At 40.1% G+C, this 17,436-nt stretch overlaps 1 protein-coding gene across 1 annotated transcript; it reads left to right on the top strand.

The window, feature by feature from the left end:
- The first annotated feature begins 501 nt into the window (after positions 1–501).
- Positions 502–9,388, top strand: LOC129411606 (chondroitin sulfate N-acetylgalactosaminyltransferase 2-like). Its single transcript, XM_055162949.1, has 9 exons — positions 502–569; positions 638–691; positions 3,361–3,414; positions 4,065–4,109; positions 4,655–4,699; positions 5,369–5,547; positions 6,887–6,981; positions 7,069–7,150; positions 9,019–9,388. Exons 1-9 carry the CDS (start codon positions 502–504, stop codon positions 9,309–9,311), a joined length of 915 nt encoding a protein of 304 aa, XP_055018924.1. The 3' UTR covers positions 9,312–9,388.
- The last annotated feature ends 8,048 nt before the right edge of the window (positions 9,389–17,436 follow it).

Genomic DNA, 17,436 nt, shown 5'->3' with positions numbered 1-17,436 from the left:
TTAATCTTTATTTTTCTAACAATATTAGTGACCTATTTTGTGTTTAGGGTATTCCTGGAGAGCCTGGAGACAGAGGAATGCCTGGACAAAGAGGAGACATGGTGAATATTTTAATCAGAAAAGCACACGTGTAGTTTTTCTGAATTTGTTGCATTAAAGGTGCATTGTGTAACTTTCCTGGTGGAGGGTCTGTCATCTGCTTGTCTCTATGGAGATGTTGTTCTTTCATCTGGAATGTCCCTGTGTGGCATTAAACAATCCATCCATCTTGCATTTACTCAATAACATGTGTTTTTATTGACTTAAAACACATGTAGCCTCACCTGCTGTCTCCCTGTGGATAAATAAGCGTAATGCTGTACTGTGGAACATTCTAGTCAAAATCTCCATGGAAAGAGGTTGTGACTTAACCTACACCAGAAAAGTTACACAGTGCACCTTTAACAGTTGCTGTGTTTAGGGTCACCTGGGGCAAAAGGGTGTGCTTGGTCGGGCTGGGCGATGGGGCACCTGATGGGACCCCAGGACTGGACGGAAGGCGGGGTCCTCCTGGTTTACGTGGACTCAAGGTGGGAATTCAGATTTTTGCATATTTTACTCAGGGCTGATTGGTTATAAAATTCTTTGTTTTTCATAGGGGCAAAGAGGTTTTAAAGGGGACGATTCTCCAGAAGGGGAAAAAGGAGACATGGTAAGAAACTTCAGGTTTTAATTCTTAAGAATTAAAAAAATAGTACTACTACATAGTACTACAGGTTATAAACTCACAAACATCTGATTCATGTTTGATTTCTAGACCTTTAAAGGGACAGTTCGGAATTTTGGACATAGCGCCTCATTTCCTAGTGAGCTAGAGACCTGTAGATGTGTGGAGGTACTTTTTGAAATAATCCATCCAGTACTTGTATTTGGAGAGGTTGCTGGTGCTAGGGTTAGAGGTAGGGTAAGGGTTAGGGTAAAACCAACCTTGCATTTGAAGGATTTATGTCTGAGCAGCAGCAGTGAGTTGTATTTCCTGATAGCTTGGTAGCGGCTGACTGATATCACCTGGCACCTGTCTTACTGGCTCTATAATAGTTTGTTTACCTGCAGCTGCCATAGCAGCACATAGAGCACATGAAGATGCGTGTTCCAGATATGGCCATGTTCGGATTGTCGGGCTACGGCTGAGCTGAGCCCCACAGCGCGGAGCTCTGCGGCCACCTGATAGCCTACGCCTGATTTACCATGTTGCCACATCGTTGGTTTGTAATCCACTGATCGATCCAACTGTAGTAGAACTAGCTACAACAGGTCTCTCGCGACTCTATTTTGAAGTGAATTGCATTACATCACAACTAACTAGTGCAGAGTAAAATTCCGCTGTTGCTGAGAAAATAGTACATATATTTAAGATACAAGGTTAGTTTTACTTCTAAAATTATTCTATTGACACAGACATTCTTGTGGGTGGAGTGGGTAAGACTGTTTGTAGTGCAGACCAACAGTGACCGTTGACTTGCTCTAGCCTAACACCAGCGACCTCTCCAAATACAAGGACCGGATGGATTATTTAAAAAAGTGTCTCCGCACATCTACAGCACTCTGGCTCACTAGGATTTCAGTTGGTAGCTGTGGCATAAGCTTACTTAAAGAGCATGTTAACTGTGCGTAATCAGAGGGATCATGAGGAAGAAATCAGATGACAATGTTGTTTACTTTTAATATGAATAGTCTTTTAGCTAAACAAATCTGAAAATAATTAAATTTTTGAGGGTGCATGTAACCACTGGCTAGTGGTTACATGCACTGTCTAGTGATACTACAATATTTTAGCCTCATGTACTAGTAGTTCAAAAACAAGCAATACAATATATGACTTTTTCAATTTTTTTGAAAAGGAAATAGTTTGTTTTAATTGTGTCACCAAATGTTAAGATGTAAAAGAATCTGATCATTGTCTGATTTCTGGAGTTATCAGGTTACTGAAATGCCATACAAATTTTTCCATGTGACGTGCTTAATCTCTTTCTGATTGTGAGTAATTTCTTTTCTAATTGTTCACATCTGTGCACATGTTAAAGATTTAGTGATTTAAAATTCATTGTACTTTGTCTTCCAGATAGCTCCTAAAAAGCCTTTGATTAACTGATACGGGTTAGCACAACAAAATTTATCACATTTTCTACCAGATTTTCAAATTTGTACAGTCCATGTAAAGGTCCATGTAAAGATAGATATTCACGTTATAATTTACTTACTTCTGAATTGCAAGTGCCACTGCGTGCATCTGTCCTATGTAACAGGTTGTAATAGCCCTCTAAAGTGCATATGTGTGAGAATGCAGTTTTAAAATATTTTTTTTCTATAATTAGTCTAATAATTGTAAACAGATGCATATAGCCCTGTAAGATTATATTGTTGTAGCACCTCTTTTATAGGTCCTATATTACAGGAAATTGATTCTTGTGAGGTTTAAGCCATGTTAGAATGTGGTTACCTCATCAAAAACAGACCTGCAGTTATGGTTTGTTTTATTTGTTCATGTTTGAGCTTCATTATTAGTCTGTCCACATCTCCAAAATGCTCTGTTCCACCTTGTGATGTCATATAGTTGTAGTTATCAGCTACCTTTTATTTATTTATTTATTTATTTATTTATTTACTTATTTATTAGTAGAGATTGGCAGTTCCAGGGTTGAAGTGATCCAAATGATTCAACTGATGGTATGGAGTTTAAAAACACAGTGGAGCACTTCCTGTATCACCACATGATATCACTAGGGGGACCTGAGTGTTTTCTATTTGTTATGGAGTAACTGGCCTAGATATTCAGGGTTTGTGCGTTAAACATGTGTGAATCAAACAAAATACAATTCCAGGTCTGTTTTTAATGAAGAAACAACATTATAACATTGATCAGAAAGTGTAACTTTAACACACTCCTGAGACCAAACAGGACAGAGGTGAAACAAAAGACTCTGAACTCATTACGTCCCAAGGTGTGCACTCATAAAAAATACTGTGCCAAAAGTGTCTTATATGTCACATATATGTGGGCCATCACAATATATCAAATTACAAGTCTCTCTGCTTGAATTAATAGTTGTAGTGCACCAATATAGCTAAAAACTGAGGAAACTACATAGACCATGATCCTTTGCTCTGTTTTAGTGCTGATTACATGGAGAAATAACTGTTATATAAGCACTTTGGTTGACAGAACCAAAGTCTTGTCAAGATATTTTAAAAGGAAATAGTAGCATATTCACAATTTTGTTATCCTCCAGAAAATATCGCAACAAATATTGTACAATGAAATGTATATTAAAGTGTCCTACCCCAAGCAAAACTGACTTGCGCTTGTTTCTGGGGTCACAGGGTTTCACCGGAGAGCCTGGTCCAAGCGGAGACAGAGGCAGCTATGGGGAAAAGGTTGGTGCATATTATTGATTATGATTAGTAATAAAGCAATGGCCTTTTCAATTGTAACCTCAGCACAAGTTGAAAAATGTTGCCCTCTGGTGGTGAGACGAATTAGTCACAACTACAACTGGATTTGGCTGGATTTCAAAGTTGTCAAAAGTCTAAAAAAATCTGTTACTGATGGATATTAAAAACTAGTATCGAAGCTAGATCCTCTTTTCAGTATTGATATGAAAAAGTCACATTCAAATGAACCTTTCCTGAATAGCTTTAGTATAATCTTGAGCTGTATCAGAACAAGTATAAGGGCACATAGACTAGTATATGCCCATGGACCACTATGGAAACTACCGGGACCACTGAGGGATTACACTGATATAAGACCATGTGGTAATATAAAACAAAGTACTGCGATTTTATTTTATTTTATCTTTGCCTTCGGTGGCAAGTTTGAATATGATACATTTATTTTCTTAAGACTAGGTGAAAATGTGAATGGGCAGCAGAATTACCAAGAAAAGTGCAGAAATAAAATGTAATACCCTTGTTTAAAAGAATTTATCGCATTATATTTCTACTTTTAACTTATTTTTCCAGCCTTTATATATAGCATTTTTTGTTGTTTTTGTTATTTTAGTTATTTTTCTGTGTATGTTTAGGGTGCTAAAGGTGAACCTGGGGAAGCTGGACCAGTCGGCCCTCCTGTAAGTCATTTATAACCAACCAGCTTTTAAGAATACAATAATATATAATACATTTCATAGCCTGCTATTCAGGTATCGTGTATTGAGTGATATTTATTCTCCTTGGTTGGTGTGAGATACATTTTCTGTATTTTTGCCAGGGTTTTTTGGGTTTAAAAGGCGTTCAGGGACTTCCAGGAGCTCCGGGTCTAGAGGTGGGACATTTGTACAGTTTAAATATGAGTTGCATCTATTCTTTGTCTGAAAGAGCCTGACTTTTTATACAGGGAGAGTGTGGCTATGATGGGATGAGAGGACCACCAGGAACACCAGTGTGTAATATTATTTTCATGTTAATTTTCATGTTTATAACGCTTTTTGTAATTCTGAATTCATTATTTTGATCTGCTAGGGTGCACCCGGAGCCACTGGGGGGATTGGACGACGTGGAGTAAATGGGACAGAGGTAAAAGACAGAGGACACTTCAACAAATTCCACAAATTCGTATGTATTTCATTGTATTTATTTGCATGTGTATTTTTTTTTAATCTTTTGTTGTTCTCAGGGTGATCCAGGTCCGGCTGGTCCCAGGGGTCGATTTGGCCCTCCTGTAAGTTTTTAACACATTTATTTCTTGTTTATTTTATTGGAATCATAGATTGTATGCTTAAATGGACATAGCTAACGCACCAGCCGCCGTGTTGCAAATAGGATGTTGACTTACACTGGAATATTGTTGCTCCTCTCTCTCTAACTGCTGCAATGAGCCTCGTCACTTTGGTCTGAAAATGTTTGTATTAAACCGCTCTACATTATCCTGGTGTTTTTTCAGCTATTTTGTCCTTCATAAAAACCCTATTCATAATATAGAGCCTGGCTCCAAATTTGCTCCTGTAACCATTAGCATTGTGAGCTGCATTTGACTGGAGCCGAACGCTACGGGTGACATCACACTAGTTCACATTTTTATACAGTCTTTTGAGGTGATCCAAAAACACACAAAACATTAATAACTTTACTCTTTGTTATTATTATATATTGTGATGTGTGAGCTACTGTGTCCAATTTTCCGAATTTCCCTTGGATCAATAAAGTTTGTCCAAGTCTAAGTCTAACACAAATACAATGGACAGAATACAAAACCTGCAGGCTTACATTACAAGACACACACACACACACACACAGACAGATTTGCTCCCTCACAATTGAACATCCAATGCGATGTCACTACAAAGTATCGATTGTTCTGTTATTATATTTGTTTGATGTTTGTGTTTAGGGAGGAGGGCTTCTCGAACTACAGCCTGATCCCGGTAGAGGAGGAGTTTTCTCGGGGCCGTGGTCTGGATATCGGGGCCCACGCCTGGACCAAAGGAGATGTGCTCATGTTCTTCTGCGACGTCGACATCCACTTTAACGCAGACTTCCTCAACACCTGCCGCCTCAACGCTGCTCCTAGTGGGTCCAGACCTATGTTATCATTACAGAGCTCTTTGATAATATTGGCAGCTCTGATGAGGAAATATGTGCTGATTAAAGCGGATACAACTGTAGATAGATTTGTCAGGGCAGCTTTAATGCGCACACATTACACTATTCTGATCTGTTATTCTTCTGATATCTGTTATAAAGTGATATCCTTATCACAAACATACTTGGAGTTGTGGTTTGTTTCATTCATTCACACATATTTAGGTTGAGTTCTTCTCTCAAACAGAGAACACCTTGTGATGTCATGTGGTAAAGCAGGAAGAGCTCCACTGTGTTTTTAAACTCCAAACAACTTCACTAGAATCATTTGGATAATGTCACCCCTGGAATTGCCTCTCTCTACTAAACAAAAGGTAAAAGTTAAGTTAAGCTGTTAAGTTGAAAACTACTGCTTCATGACATTACGAGGTGGAGCAGAGGATTTTGAGCTTTGGAGATGCAGACGGACTAATAATAAAGGATTACTCAAACATTTGTGAATGAAACAAAACACAACTCCTGGTATGGTATGTGTTTAAGGAGGGAATTTAAAATAAAAAAAATGAATATTGCAGTTAAAAATAAGAAGCAAAATGATAGTAAAATAGAATAAATTTACTAAAATGTAGGTAACCCAACAAACTTTTGCAGCTCAGTAGTGGTTCACATGCACACACCAAAATCAGATTATTATCTGATTTCCGGACCTTTATAAATCAATGACATGCAAACCACAAAACCTGATGTGAGTAATCAGAGGGACCGTGATCAGACAGAAATCAGATTACTTTCATCAGATTTTGCTGTTCATGTCATTTTTATAATCTGCTAAATCTGGTAATTATCTGTTTTACAGTGAGCATGTAACCGCAGCCAGTGATTCATGGAGAATGTTGAGTCACTGGAGCCACTGACATCGCATCAGGATGAGATACTTCCTTGTCTACTGTAATGTTTCACAAGTCTAAAATTTCAAACACGATTTTGATACTAAGGAATAAACTCAATACAGATTCCTATACCACGATGATAATAAAAAATACTCTTTATTTAGATAATAGAATGTTACTTTCATCATTGAATAATAGTCTTATACTTGTTCTGATGCAGCTCAAGATCATTGTAAAGCTACTTAGGAAAGGTTAATTTGTAACTTGTGACTGTCACTTTTTAAATATAATATAATAATATAATCTAGTCTAGTATCTGATTTTCTATAAGCAGCTGTGGTGAAGGATGTCAATATTAGTGGAGAGCCCTGTATCTAAGTATATATTTGTGTGTTTTTATGTTTATTAAATGCGGTCATATCATCTGATCTGTGCAGATAAAAAGGTGTTTTATCCAGTGGTCTTCAGCCTGTATAATCCTGCTATTGTCTATGGAAACTTGGAGCTGGCTCCACCGATCGAACTGCAGCTGGTAAGAAAATCACTGCAGGTTAAACAGTGTTCTTGTGTTTTTAAGTCAAATGGCTGATTAACTTTTATTTAAATGTTTTCTTTACAGATTCATAAAAAAGATGCTGGATTTTGGAGAGACTTCGGTTTTGGCATGACCTGTCAGTACCGCTCAGACTTCTTAAATATTGGTAAGTTTTGACTGTTCAGTATTTGGGCAATTATAAGCAGTCTGTACTACATTTTAAAAACTACAAATTCTGTGTCAAAAAGTAAGCAGTGTGCTGTTGTTTGCTAAAATATCAAACATAACTTGTATTGGTCTTGACATGAACAAAAGGACAACGAACAGATATGAAAAAGGAAGATGAAGCTGATGAGATTAACACACTTGACTAAACCACAAACCAGAATACCTTAAATGCACTTTTAAATACCGCACTAGAAAAACACACTTGAAAGCTTCAACATTTCTTTCCCACTCCACTGACTGAACACTGCGGTGACAGGAACATATGGTTTTCCTGATTTTTATGTCCTCCTGGGATTTTGGTAATAATATAAATTCCCCTGCACTTTTTTCTTAAACAAAAAATCAGAAAACACTATATAAAAATCAAGAGTTTAACAATAAATCAATCAATCAAATTACTCAAACATTAAAATACTGATAATAAATTAAAAGAGCCTGTATCTGATTTAAATTAATTCTAGATAAATGGTCTTTACATCAGTGTATGGTAAACACTGCTAAATTAGAAAGAAAATCTGTTCATTTTGCATAACATTTTCTCAAGTAGTAGAGTTGCTACTGACAGGCTCACTTTTTTCATCTAATCAGGGACATTGTCAGTAAGAATCGTGGGAATCCAACCGCCTCACACGATCCCACACACTTGTCATGTTGTCATGGTGCCTTTTCAAGTGTCAAAAAAACAAATAGTGGGTAAAAATTGGAGAGAGCTATTAGAAAACAATTGCATGGCACCACAGGCGGAGTTTGAGTTTTGCGCTACGGGGGACAAACATTTTATCGTACGCACTAGATTCAAGATTTAAAGTGCTTATGGCTATGTGCACAGTAAGGAAACGCCTTGCCCTGTACAATGAAATGATCACTTTACTGTCTGCGCTGTGCATTATAACTATTCTGTGACGTTACACACAATAGTTATAATGCTATTACATATACAACAGTACTGTTCAAAAACCTCCCATAAAGCCAAACAACACAGCACATCACACATGATCAGGGGTGTAGTGGCAGTGGTACATGGGGGGTACAACACCAGGACTGAGCCAGGACTAAAACAGGACTAAAACAGGACTAAACCAGAACTGAACCAGACTGTCAGGACGGACCTGGAGGTGTGCTCACATAGATTGTTGGGTGACTGCAGGAGAAAGGACCGGCGTAGAGCTTTGAGCCCCATGGGGCTAAGCGCACCCATTGCCCATTCGAGCTTTGTGGAGACCCTGCTCCACGGGCTCGGGGTTCTCCCTCTCTCTCATATCCAAGATTAGTCCTGGTTTAGACCTGTTTTAGCCCTGGTTCATTTCTGGTGTAGTCCTGGTTCAGTCCTGGTTTAGTCATGTTTCAGTCCTGGTTTAGACCTAGTTTAGACCTGGTTCTGTCCTGGTTCAGTCCTGGTTCAGTCCTGGTTCAGTCCTGATTTAGTCCTGGTTTAGACTAGGATTCATATTTATTTCATACAATATTTTTGTTTCATTGACATATTTAAAATATTAATAAATTTTTTTAAAGTAATTATTTGTATTGGCCATATTATAGACTCAACGTCGTGAAATATTTCAGCAACTGGGGGGGTGGCAGTGATGCATGGCACTATCCCAGACAGTTGTTTGTGTCATGGTGCAGTAATATAATGGTTTGAAATCAGGTACAGGCTTTTTAAAGACACCTGTGTTTACTGTTAAGTCACATAATGAAACGCTATTGGTCATAAACGTCATATTACAAAGTGCTGACACACTTGGGTCCCTGTGGCTCTGGTTGTCTCATTCGCTGTTGTAATGTCTTGTCTCTCACATTTTTCAGGTGGTTTTGACCTGGAGGTGAAAGGCTGGGGTGTAGAGGACGTACATTTGTATAAAAAATACCTGCGCAGTGACGTGATCGTGGTGCGAGCTCCGGTCTCCAGTCTTTTCCACCTTTGGCACGAGAAACAGTGTGCAGACGAACTGACCCCTGAGCAGTACCGCATGTGCATCCAGTCCAAAGCCATGAACGAGGCCTCCCACCCTCACCTGGGCATGCTCGTGTTCAGAGAGGAGATAGAAGCCCACCTCCGGAAACAGGCTTTCAAGACGCAGAGCAAGAGGGAGGAGTGAGATGAGAAATGAAAACTACGCTGTAAAAATAAATCAATAGGAGGTACTTGAATTCAGGATATTAAACAATTAATTTGAGTTGTTTTGACGAATTGGTTTCAGTCAAGTTTAGTCCTGATGTAGACTTGGTTTGGTTTCTCCTCTAATCCAAATTTAACACTTTTGATATTTAATGTAGTGACGGTGGGTACTTTAATAGCCAACCAATATGTGACGGTCAACAGAAAGTTGCCCCCGTGCTCACCCCGCCACCATGATCCAAGGCCTTACACTCAGCAGGTGAGCGCGCTCATATATAGGCCACACCACACCACCGTGCACCCCCAGACACTGCAGTGTAGTGCACAATAGTCACTGAGGAAACCAATAGAACACCCACGAATGGCTCCTACATACCGGCCCCTAATTATTAATAATAATTACCCACCACCAACTACTTGTAGGAGACAAAGAGAAACCATACTAAACAAATAGAGACTTCTTGCAGAAGGCAAACTTTCGTGATTGGTCTATCCAAAATACTGATTCTTTAAGCTCCATTTGCAGCTCCCTTTTCCACAGCTTGTCCATCCTGCTGGCCACCACCGCAGCTGTCAACTCCATACAGGCGATGGTAACAGATGTAAGTGGAGCCACACGTGCCTTGCCCATCACAAATACGCAGTAAGCTCTGCCACTGATGTCACGGAGTAACAAATAGGTCACGGTTCCAAAACCCTCCTCACTTGCGTCCGCAAAGTGGTGAAGCTGTGCAGAAGCAAGTCACCAAAGTTCATAGGTTCCGGCACTACTGACCTCCCAGTGTTCAAGGAGATGCAAATATTCCAGCCAGGCCAACCAATCCTAGCCACTGAAGGAGGCAGAGGATCGTACCACCCTAGACGTTCCTGCAAAGATCTTGGACAAATTTCTTGGCGAACAAAATGACAGGTGCTAAAAAACCAAGAGGATCATAAACTGAACTGATGACTGACAGGATTCCTCTTCTCATCAGCGGACGATTTTTGAGTGTGATCTTGAACTTAAACAAGTCAGACTGCACGCACCAGTGCATGCCCAGAGCTCGCTCTATAGGCAAGACCTCACTGTCTAAATCTTGATCTTTCACTTCTTTGGCTCTCTCTTCAGGAGGAATAGCGGAAAGAACTGAGCGCCGATTACTGACCCATTTTGTAAGCTCAAACCCACCTTTGGCACACAAAGCTCTAAGTTCTTGACATAAAGCCATTGCTTCCACTCAGAGGCAACAGACACCAAAGCAATCATCAACATAAAAATGGTGCACAGAGTACTGACAGTCGCCTGAAATAGTCATGATCACCTCAGCACAACCTCCGAAGAGCAAAAGAGGCACAGCTAGGAGAGGACATAGCACCAAACACATGTGCTACATTCGGTATTCCGCAAGCTCCTGACTGCAATCTCCGTCAGGCCACCACAGAATCTCAACAAATCACAGTCTTCAGCTGGCACCCGACCTGGTGAAACATGGCCTCAACATCAGCCATAAGCACGACAGGTTCCTCATGAAATCTGGTGAGGACATCAACCAACAGGCTAGTAAAGTCAGGACGCTGAAGAAATTGGGAGTTCAAACAGGTGCCTTGAAAAGTTCCGCAGACAAAGACTGCAGCTTTTTTTTTTTGAGGGTGGTACACACCATGGTGAGGTACGTACCATACCCTCCCCATCATGAGCCAAATGGAACTGTCAGTAAACCTGGCAGCATCCCTGACATGAATGTAACATAATCATGACGAAAAGACAAATCTGTCAAACGTTTCTTAAGACTCTGGCACGCTGTCTCAATGGTTTTATGTTCCATGTTGAGGGCTTTTTCTCTCATGGCAAAGCAATGCAATATGGCCATTCACTAACCTGACTGACTCCGAGACAGACTCCATAAATTGTCCATCTTCTTTGGATAGGCCAGTTCTTCCTGTTTTGTTTCAGGGAAGTCAACCTTTAGCTGGTTTTCCAAAGTCATCCAACTTTGCCACGAGATCCGATTAATTGACATCAGGTTGCAAGTCCTCAACACTGGCATGACATACTCCTCTTAGCGGGCCATTCACGTCCAACCAAGGATGGTTTTAATGGCATAAGGACCTCCACCCTCTGATCGCACAACCTCCCACGGCTCCAGTGCCTGAGGTACATTGGTCCCAATCAGAAGATCCACTTTGCATTGACTCCGGGATGTTTATGTGATTTAAATGTGGCCATCGTCGAAGGTCCTTCGTATATGGAATGTTTCCCCTGTGAACAGGCATGCTCTGTTGAGTGAAGATTTCTCGGCAGTCACAAAAATGGTCAGAGCCAAGTCAGCTACTTCCAGGTCGGTGAGCATGTAACTGTCCAACCTTTTCCTGTCCCATGTCCAGGGTGAGGTTCAGTCTGTCATGAGCCGCTCGTGCAAATGAAGCAGTGCTCCCTGGATCTAAAAATGCATATGTCAGCAAAGTCTCATGCCCTCTTTTGTACTTTACCTGGACAGGCAGGATTGATAATGTACAGTTCTGTTTTCCGGCCCCAGTTAACCCACTAGATTGAACAGACACCACAGCGCCTTCTCTGGCCTCCTCTGAAAAGCTACTTGTCTGTGACAAACTACCTTGTCTAGATCTGGAGTGAACATGCAACAATGTGGGGTGCTTACGATTGCACACTCTACATGTCAGACGCTTCCTGCAATCTCGACTTCTGTGCCCAATGCACAAACAACCAAAGCACAATTTGTTTTCTTTCACAAAAGACATCTTTTCATCTTGAGTCTTCTTATCCAACAGAAGGCAAACATCCAACGCATGACCAGCTCCACAAAATAAGCAAATTTTTACAGGCAGGTTCTCTCCTTTATTCACAGGGTCATCTCTTTCTGTCGGCGTTACTGTAGTGGCAAAACTACTACTTTTGGGTTTTAGACTGGTCTGAGGAGTCACAGGTTTGAAGTCCCCTTTTCTTGTCCCTGGGGAGTCCTGTATGTCCCCAAACAGAGGGTCACTTACGATCTTCACTTGTCTCTCGACAAACTTTACAACATCGTTGAATGTGGCTCTACGAGAAAACCTTTCCTGAATATCACAGGCCACATTCCTCCAGTGGTCCCTTAGCTTATACGGCAACTTCTTGATGATTGTTTGCATGTTGGTAGGAACATTCAGGTCTCCCACACAGTCTCCCATAGAATTGCAGCACTCACGGAGCAACAAACCGTAGGCTCGAAGCGCCTCCACGTCCTCACCTTTCACCACAGGCCAGGCCAGCACCTTCCCCATATATGCAGATGCCACTTTGAATGGGTCCCCAAAATGTTCTTGAAGCAGACTCTTAGCTTGAATGTACCCACAAGCAGGAGGCAGGTGTTGGCAGCTTCGGACCAAATCCCTGGGCTGACCTCGAGTATACTGTTCAAGGTAATATAAACGGTCTTTGTGGTTTTGAGTTTTGGCTTCAATATTGTGCTCAAAAGCACTGATGAAGGTCTGATATTGTAAAGGATCTCCGTCGAAGGTATGCAAGTCCCTCTTGGGCAAGAGAAAGAGTGACTGTTGTTTCAACCAACAAGGATGTGAATCTCATTTTGTTTCTCTAGAACCGTAAGTAAACGCTGATCAGATGTGTTCTCTGTTGTAAGTTTGGGTGGATCAAGCTGGGTGAGTGGAACATCTCGATATACTTCACTGCTGGGTAGCACTGACAGACCGGCCCCACTAACAGCAGTTTGGAGCTCAGCCTGGTAACTAACCTTAGGCTTTGTAGCAGCAGAACCTGAAAGCAGAGCACTCCCCGCGGGCTCTGTCTGTGATGACTGGGTGGTAAATGCAGGCACATATGTAGGAGCATCTACATTTAACTGACCAGTCTTGGTTCTCTTCAAATAGGAATTCATCTCATCCGATGTAGCAGAAGTGTGAGATCCTTCTGAGGCCTTAAATACACTTATTCTGGCCATAGAGGCAGCCAACTCCATGTCCAGATCAAGCTCCTCTTTCTTCCTCCTCAACAGCTCCTGCTGCTCCTCCATTTTCCTGCGCAGTTGCTCCTGCTGCTCCTCCAGAGCATGCTTCTCTCTCAGAAGCCTCTGCCGAGCCATAAGAGCGGCGGTCTCGGCCTCAGCCTTCAGTCTGGCAGAGGACGTGGAAGACACAGTGGAGGACACACACTTACTCACCACCGTGCTGCGCTTCTTTGATTGATTGGATACATTAGAGACACTATCACTCGGCCCGATTTCCTCAGCTGTATTTTCCAAACCCCTTCGTGCGCCTACACCACTGCCATTGGCAGAGGTGGATCTACAGATGGAGCAGATGTTCAATGGCGCCCTCTGCCAGTCTATGGGGACATTCGAAACAGCTGGCACCTCCAGGAGCCATTTATTTGTCTCCTCCACAAAGGTACTTTTATGCTCCTCCACGCTATCAAACCACTCGTTTTGTTTATTTTGTTCATCAGGAGGGAGCATAGGAACAACTAGATCATGCAGCCGACAGGCCTCACTGTACAAACTGGACACAATCTCAAGACATGATCTTACCTTTTCAACATTTGCAGGATTTTTCTTCAGCTCTGTAATGTCCCTTATTGAACTTTTAATCCTTTTCACTTTTGCTTTTCTTTCATCTTGAAGCTTTTCCACTGTATGTTCCAAGGCTTTGGGAGTGAGTTTTGATTGCCTCTTAATTGTTTCATTTCCAACATTTGACCTGGAATCAGTCTCCATTTTCATTCACAAAATCACAATAATCACAAAAGTCTGCACTCACACACAACACAGCGCTTATTTTTATTTTCTTATTTACTTTTATTATTTTTTATTATTTTATAAGTTTTATTAAAACGGTACAAGTTGCTGAAAGAAATCTTATTCCCCCTAACTATCCACCGGCGCTAAGCTAACTCAACCCTAGTCTTCTGCACGTACTAGCGGTGGGTTGTTATGTACCTCGATATACCGATAGACTGGAACCAGACAAACTGTCTCAGAACCAGAAACGGCGGCACTCCCAAGCGCAATGCTTCACCCGCTTGACGCACAAGCGAAGCCCTAACCGGGTCCCAGAACAACGCGAAAGTGTTTCACCTTATGTGAAAGCACCACTAAAGCCTAACCGGGGAATATGATTAACAATCAATCCAAAATATTTACAACAACATGCAGTACCTTTAATCAAAGTGGCTGTGACGTCGTGTAGCGCAGCAAATTTGTGAATGAATGGGCTCACGAGAAATCCATGCGCGTTCACGTCTATCGTTCACAACTCCGAAAGCGATCCAAAACATCCAGATACTTGCACGACAATACGATGAAATCCACGCTTCAACAACGTTTCTGTTGACAAAATATTGCGGCGTATGTAGCCCAATGCTTATCCCACACGCCGCGGCGGGCTAAGACACGGGGTAAAACACTGTGGACGCGTAACTCGGAACAAATGCATATACACGGTACTTGTTTGTCATAGTAGGCATACGCATTAGAGCACTTACTTTAAAGCTTGCCGTCCGTAGCCATGCACGATACCTTCTATATGCAAATCTTTCCTGTTTACGGTCAACAGAAAGTTGCTCCCGTCTTGAGCGCGCTCCACTGCAGTGTAGTGACATTTCACGTTGAATACATTATTATTATTTGCATTTTAACATGGAGTAAACAACAACAAATCATCAATGACTAAGATTAAGGGTCACATATGCATTTTTCTTGGCCTTTTTAAAACACAGATGACTCAAAAAAGTGTGTAAAATCAAAAACACAATTTTAGGTTTTTAATGAGCAAACAATACAAAAATTCAATGAAGTGTGTACTGTGTGACCCTAATCTTCTGAATTCAAGTACAACCTATGCTTTTTATGTAATAACCTGTAACAAAACTGTAATTACCTGCTTCCCTAAATATACAATAAAAATACAACGCAATACAAAATTAAAATATAAAATATAATGTAATTACAGGTTGTTACAGGGCGTTACATGAGTGTGACAATTATTTTTGCAGTGTAGCTTTAACATGAAGACTGGACCGAGCCTGTTTACATGAAGCCCACTGCATTTCACTGCACATCGGAGACAAATGAATGTACCAAAACCAGTTCATTTATTAATGTGAAAATGTGAAGCTTCACAAAATGATACGATCAAACGGGACAATTTTAATATTTAAATCGCTGCTGGGAGGCTCGACATACGAACAACTGCCCGACGAAGCGAGAGAAAAGAAGAGACAGATGTTTTACTTTGGAACAACATAAGCCATTCAAACTGATCTTTACAATGCTTAATGTTATTTTATTTCATAGTCTCTGCTGCTTAACTAATCTTTTAACTTTATATTTAACCTCTGGGAGGACTTCGGCATTCCTGAACGTTTCATTGAAGACTTGGTTCATTAAACTTGAACAGAATTGTAAAGAAAGACCAATTATTACCAGCAAATGTTTTGGTAGGTTTTGTCAAAGGGCACAATGTAAATGTAGAAAGGAGTGTGATCAAATGTACATCACACAAAAATGACCATATTTAAGCTTTTTATTAAGTCTTTGACCTTACTATCTCAACTTAATTTTCCTATATGTGAACCCATATTTGTGTTACTTAAAGGCGCACTATGTAACATTTCTAGTAGGAGGTTCGTTGCTATGGAGATATTGCTTTGCCTGAAATGTTCCACAGTACAGTCTTAAACTTATCTAACAATTATTTATTCCATTACAGGTGATTTTAGTCCTCAAAAATACCTTTAAAAACATACTTTCTTGCAGTCTCATGGTCTCTTCTGCTTGTCTTTATATGGAGATTATATGGGAGTTTAATGCCATACTGTGGAACTTTCCAGGCAAAGCAATAATATCTCCATTGAGACAAGCAGATGGTAGACCCCGCACCAGAAAAGTTACATAGTGCATCTTTAATTTCTGCAGACAATAGTTGAACTACCTGAATACCGTCCAATGGCACAATGTAAGAAAATGTAAATTATACATTGTAAAACTTTGGGCCTAAAACTGCAACATGTTGTTTTATAGAAGCATGAATCTCATTTTAACTAAATAAAGCTCTAGTTTTGAACCCGTTAACTACAAGACCAAATTATAAGCATTAAAAGTTCTAGAGAAGTCTCGGATTAAGCTTACGGATGCACCTATACTGGGAATGGTATTGACTTTTGGCACCGATTCAGAAAAATTTGCTAGCTCAGGTGTCAGCCCCGTGGTGTTGGTTCAGCAAATATCCTGTTTGGGCTTTTTATTTGATAAAACACCTTACTGTATTAGTATTTACAGCCTGATGTTTGCACAGATCTCTTAATGTTTGAGCTTTAATTCATACAAAGTTGGATAAATAACATAAGACATTGATATTTAAGCTTTAAGGATCTGTAAATATTCTTAAAACTTTAAATATCAATGTCAGGTCTGTAAAAGCTGGATCGGTGCATCCCCATTAAGCTGTTGTTTTCTTAGTCTTTAACAACTTTAACATGAAGTATTGAGTTGAGGTAGAAGCTCAAAACATTTAGAAGTATCTAAATGCATCTCTTTGTGAACAAGGCATAGAATAAAAAATTGAATCAAAACAGCAACATATGTAAGAAGTATTAAGTAATATAACAAATTGTATTGCACATTTTTGAACAACCCAGTTGAATTGAAAGGTTCTGTGTTACTTCCAAGATCTGAAAAAGTATATTTTTCTGTGGCCATAAAGTTCAAATAGTTTTTTGTTTGTTTATTTTTTTTAAGATGAAAAAAGGGACCTTTCTTTTGTGACAATCTGTTGAAGCACGTTGGTTCACTGTTGCATGTTAGACTTTCAGGTCTGACCAGTGTTACAAAAATACAACTTTTTACAGCACTACAATCTTTAATATAGAAGTGAATGTTCTGGCTGCTCTTGTAAATATTGCTAAGATGCATTGTTTATACATGTTTTTAATGTTTTTTATTTGGTGCCTAAGCATTTTAAGGGAAAGGTTGAGGAACTGTGCTCTGCAAAAACTGAATATATGAGTTAAAATGACTTGAATACAGCATATGAACCTTGTAAAGGTTTTGAGTTTGTTGCTCTAGATTTTTGGAATTGTCATTTCTAAATTAAGTGAAGAAATTGAATCATTTTGC

Source organism: Boleophthalmus pectinirostris, unplaced genomic scaffold, assembly GCF_026225935.1.
Source record: "Boleophthalmus pectinirostris isolate CB_2022bp ecotype Guang Dong unplaced genomic scaffold, ASM2622593v1 HiC_scaffold_5, whole genome shotgun sequence".
NCBI lineage: Eukaryota > Metazoa > Chordata > Actinopteri > Gobiiformes > Gobiidae > Boleophthalmus > Boleophthalmus pectinirostris.
The sequence above is the reverse complement of the archived record's forward strand: the minus strand, read 5'-3'. Positions and strand labels throughout refer to the sequence as shown.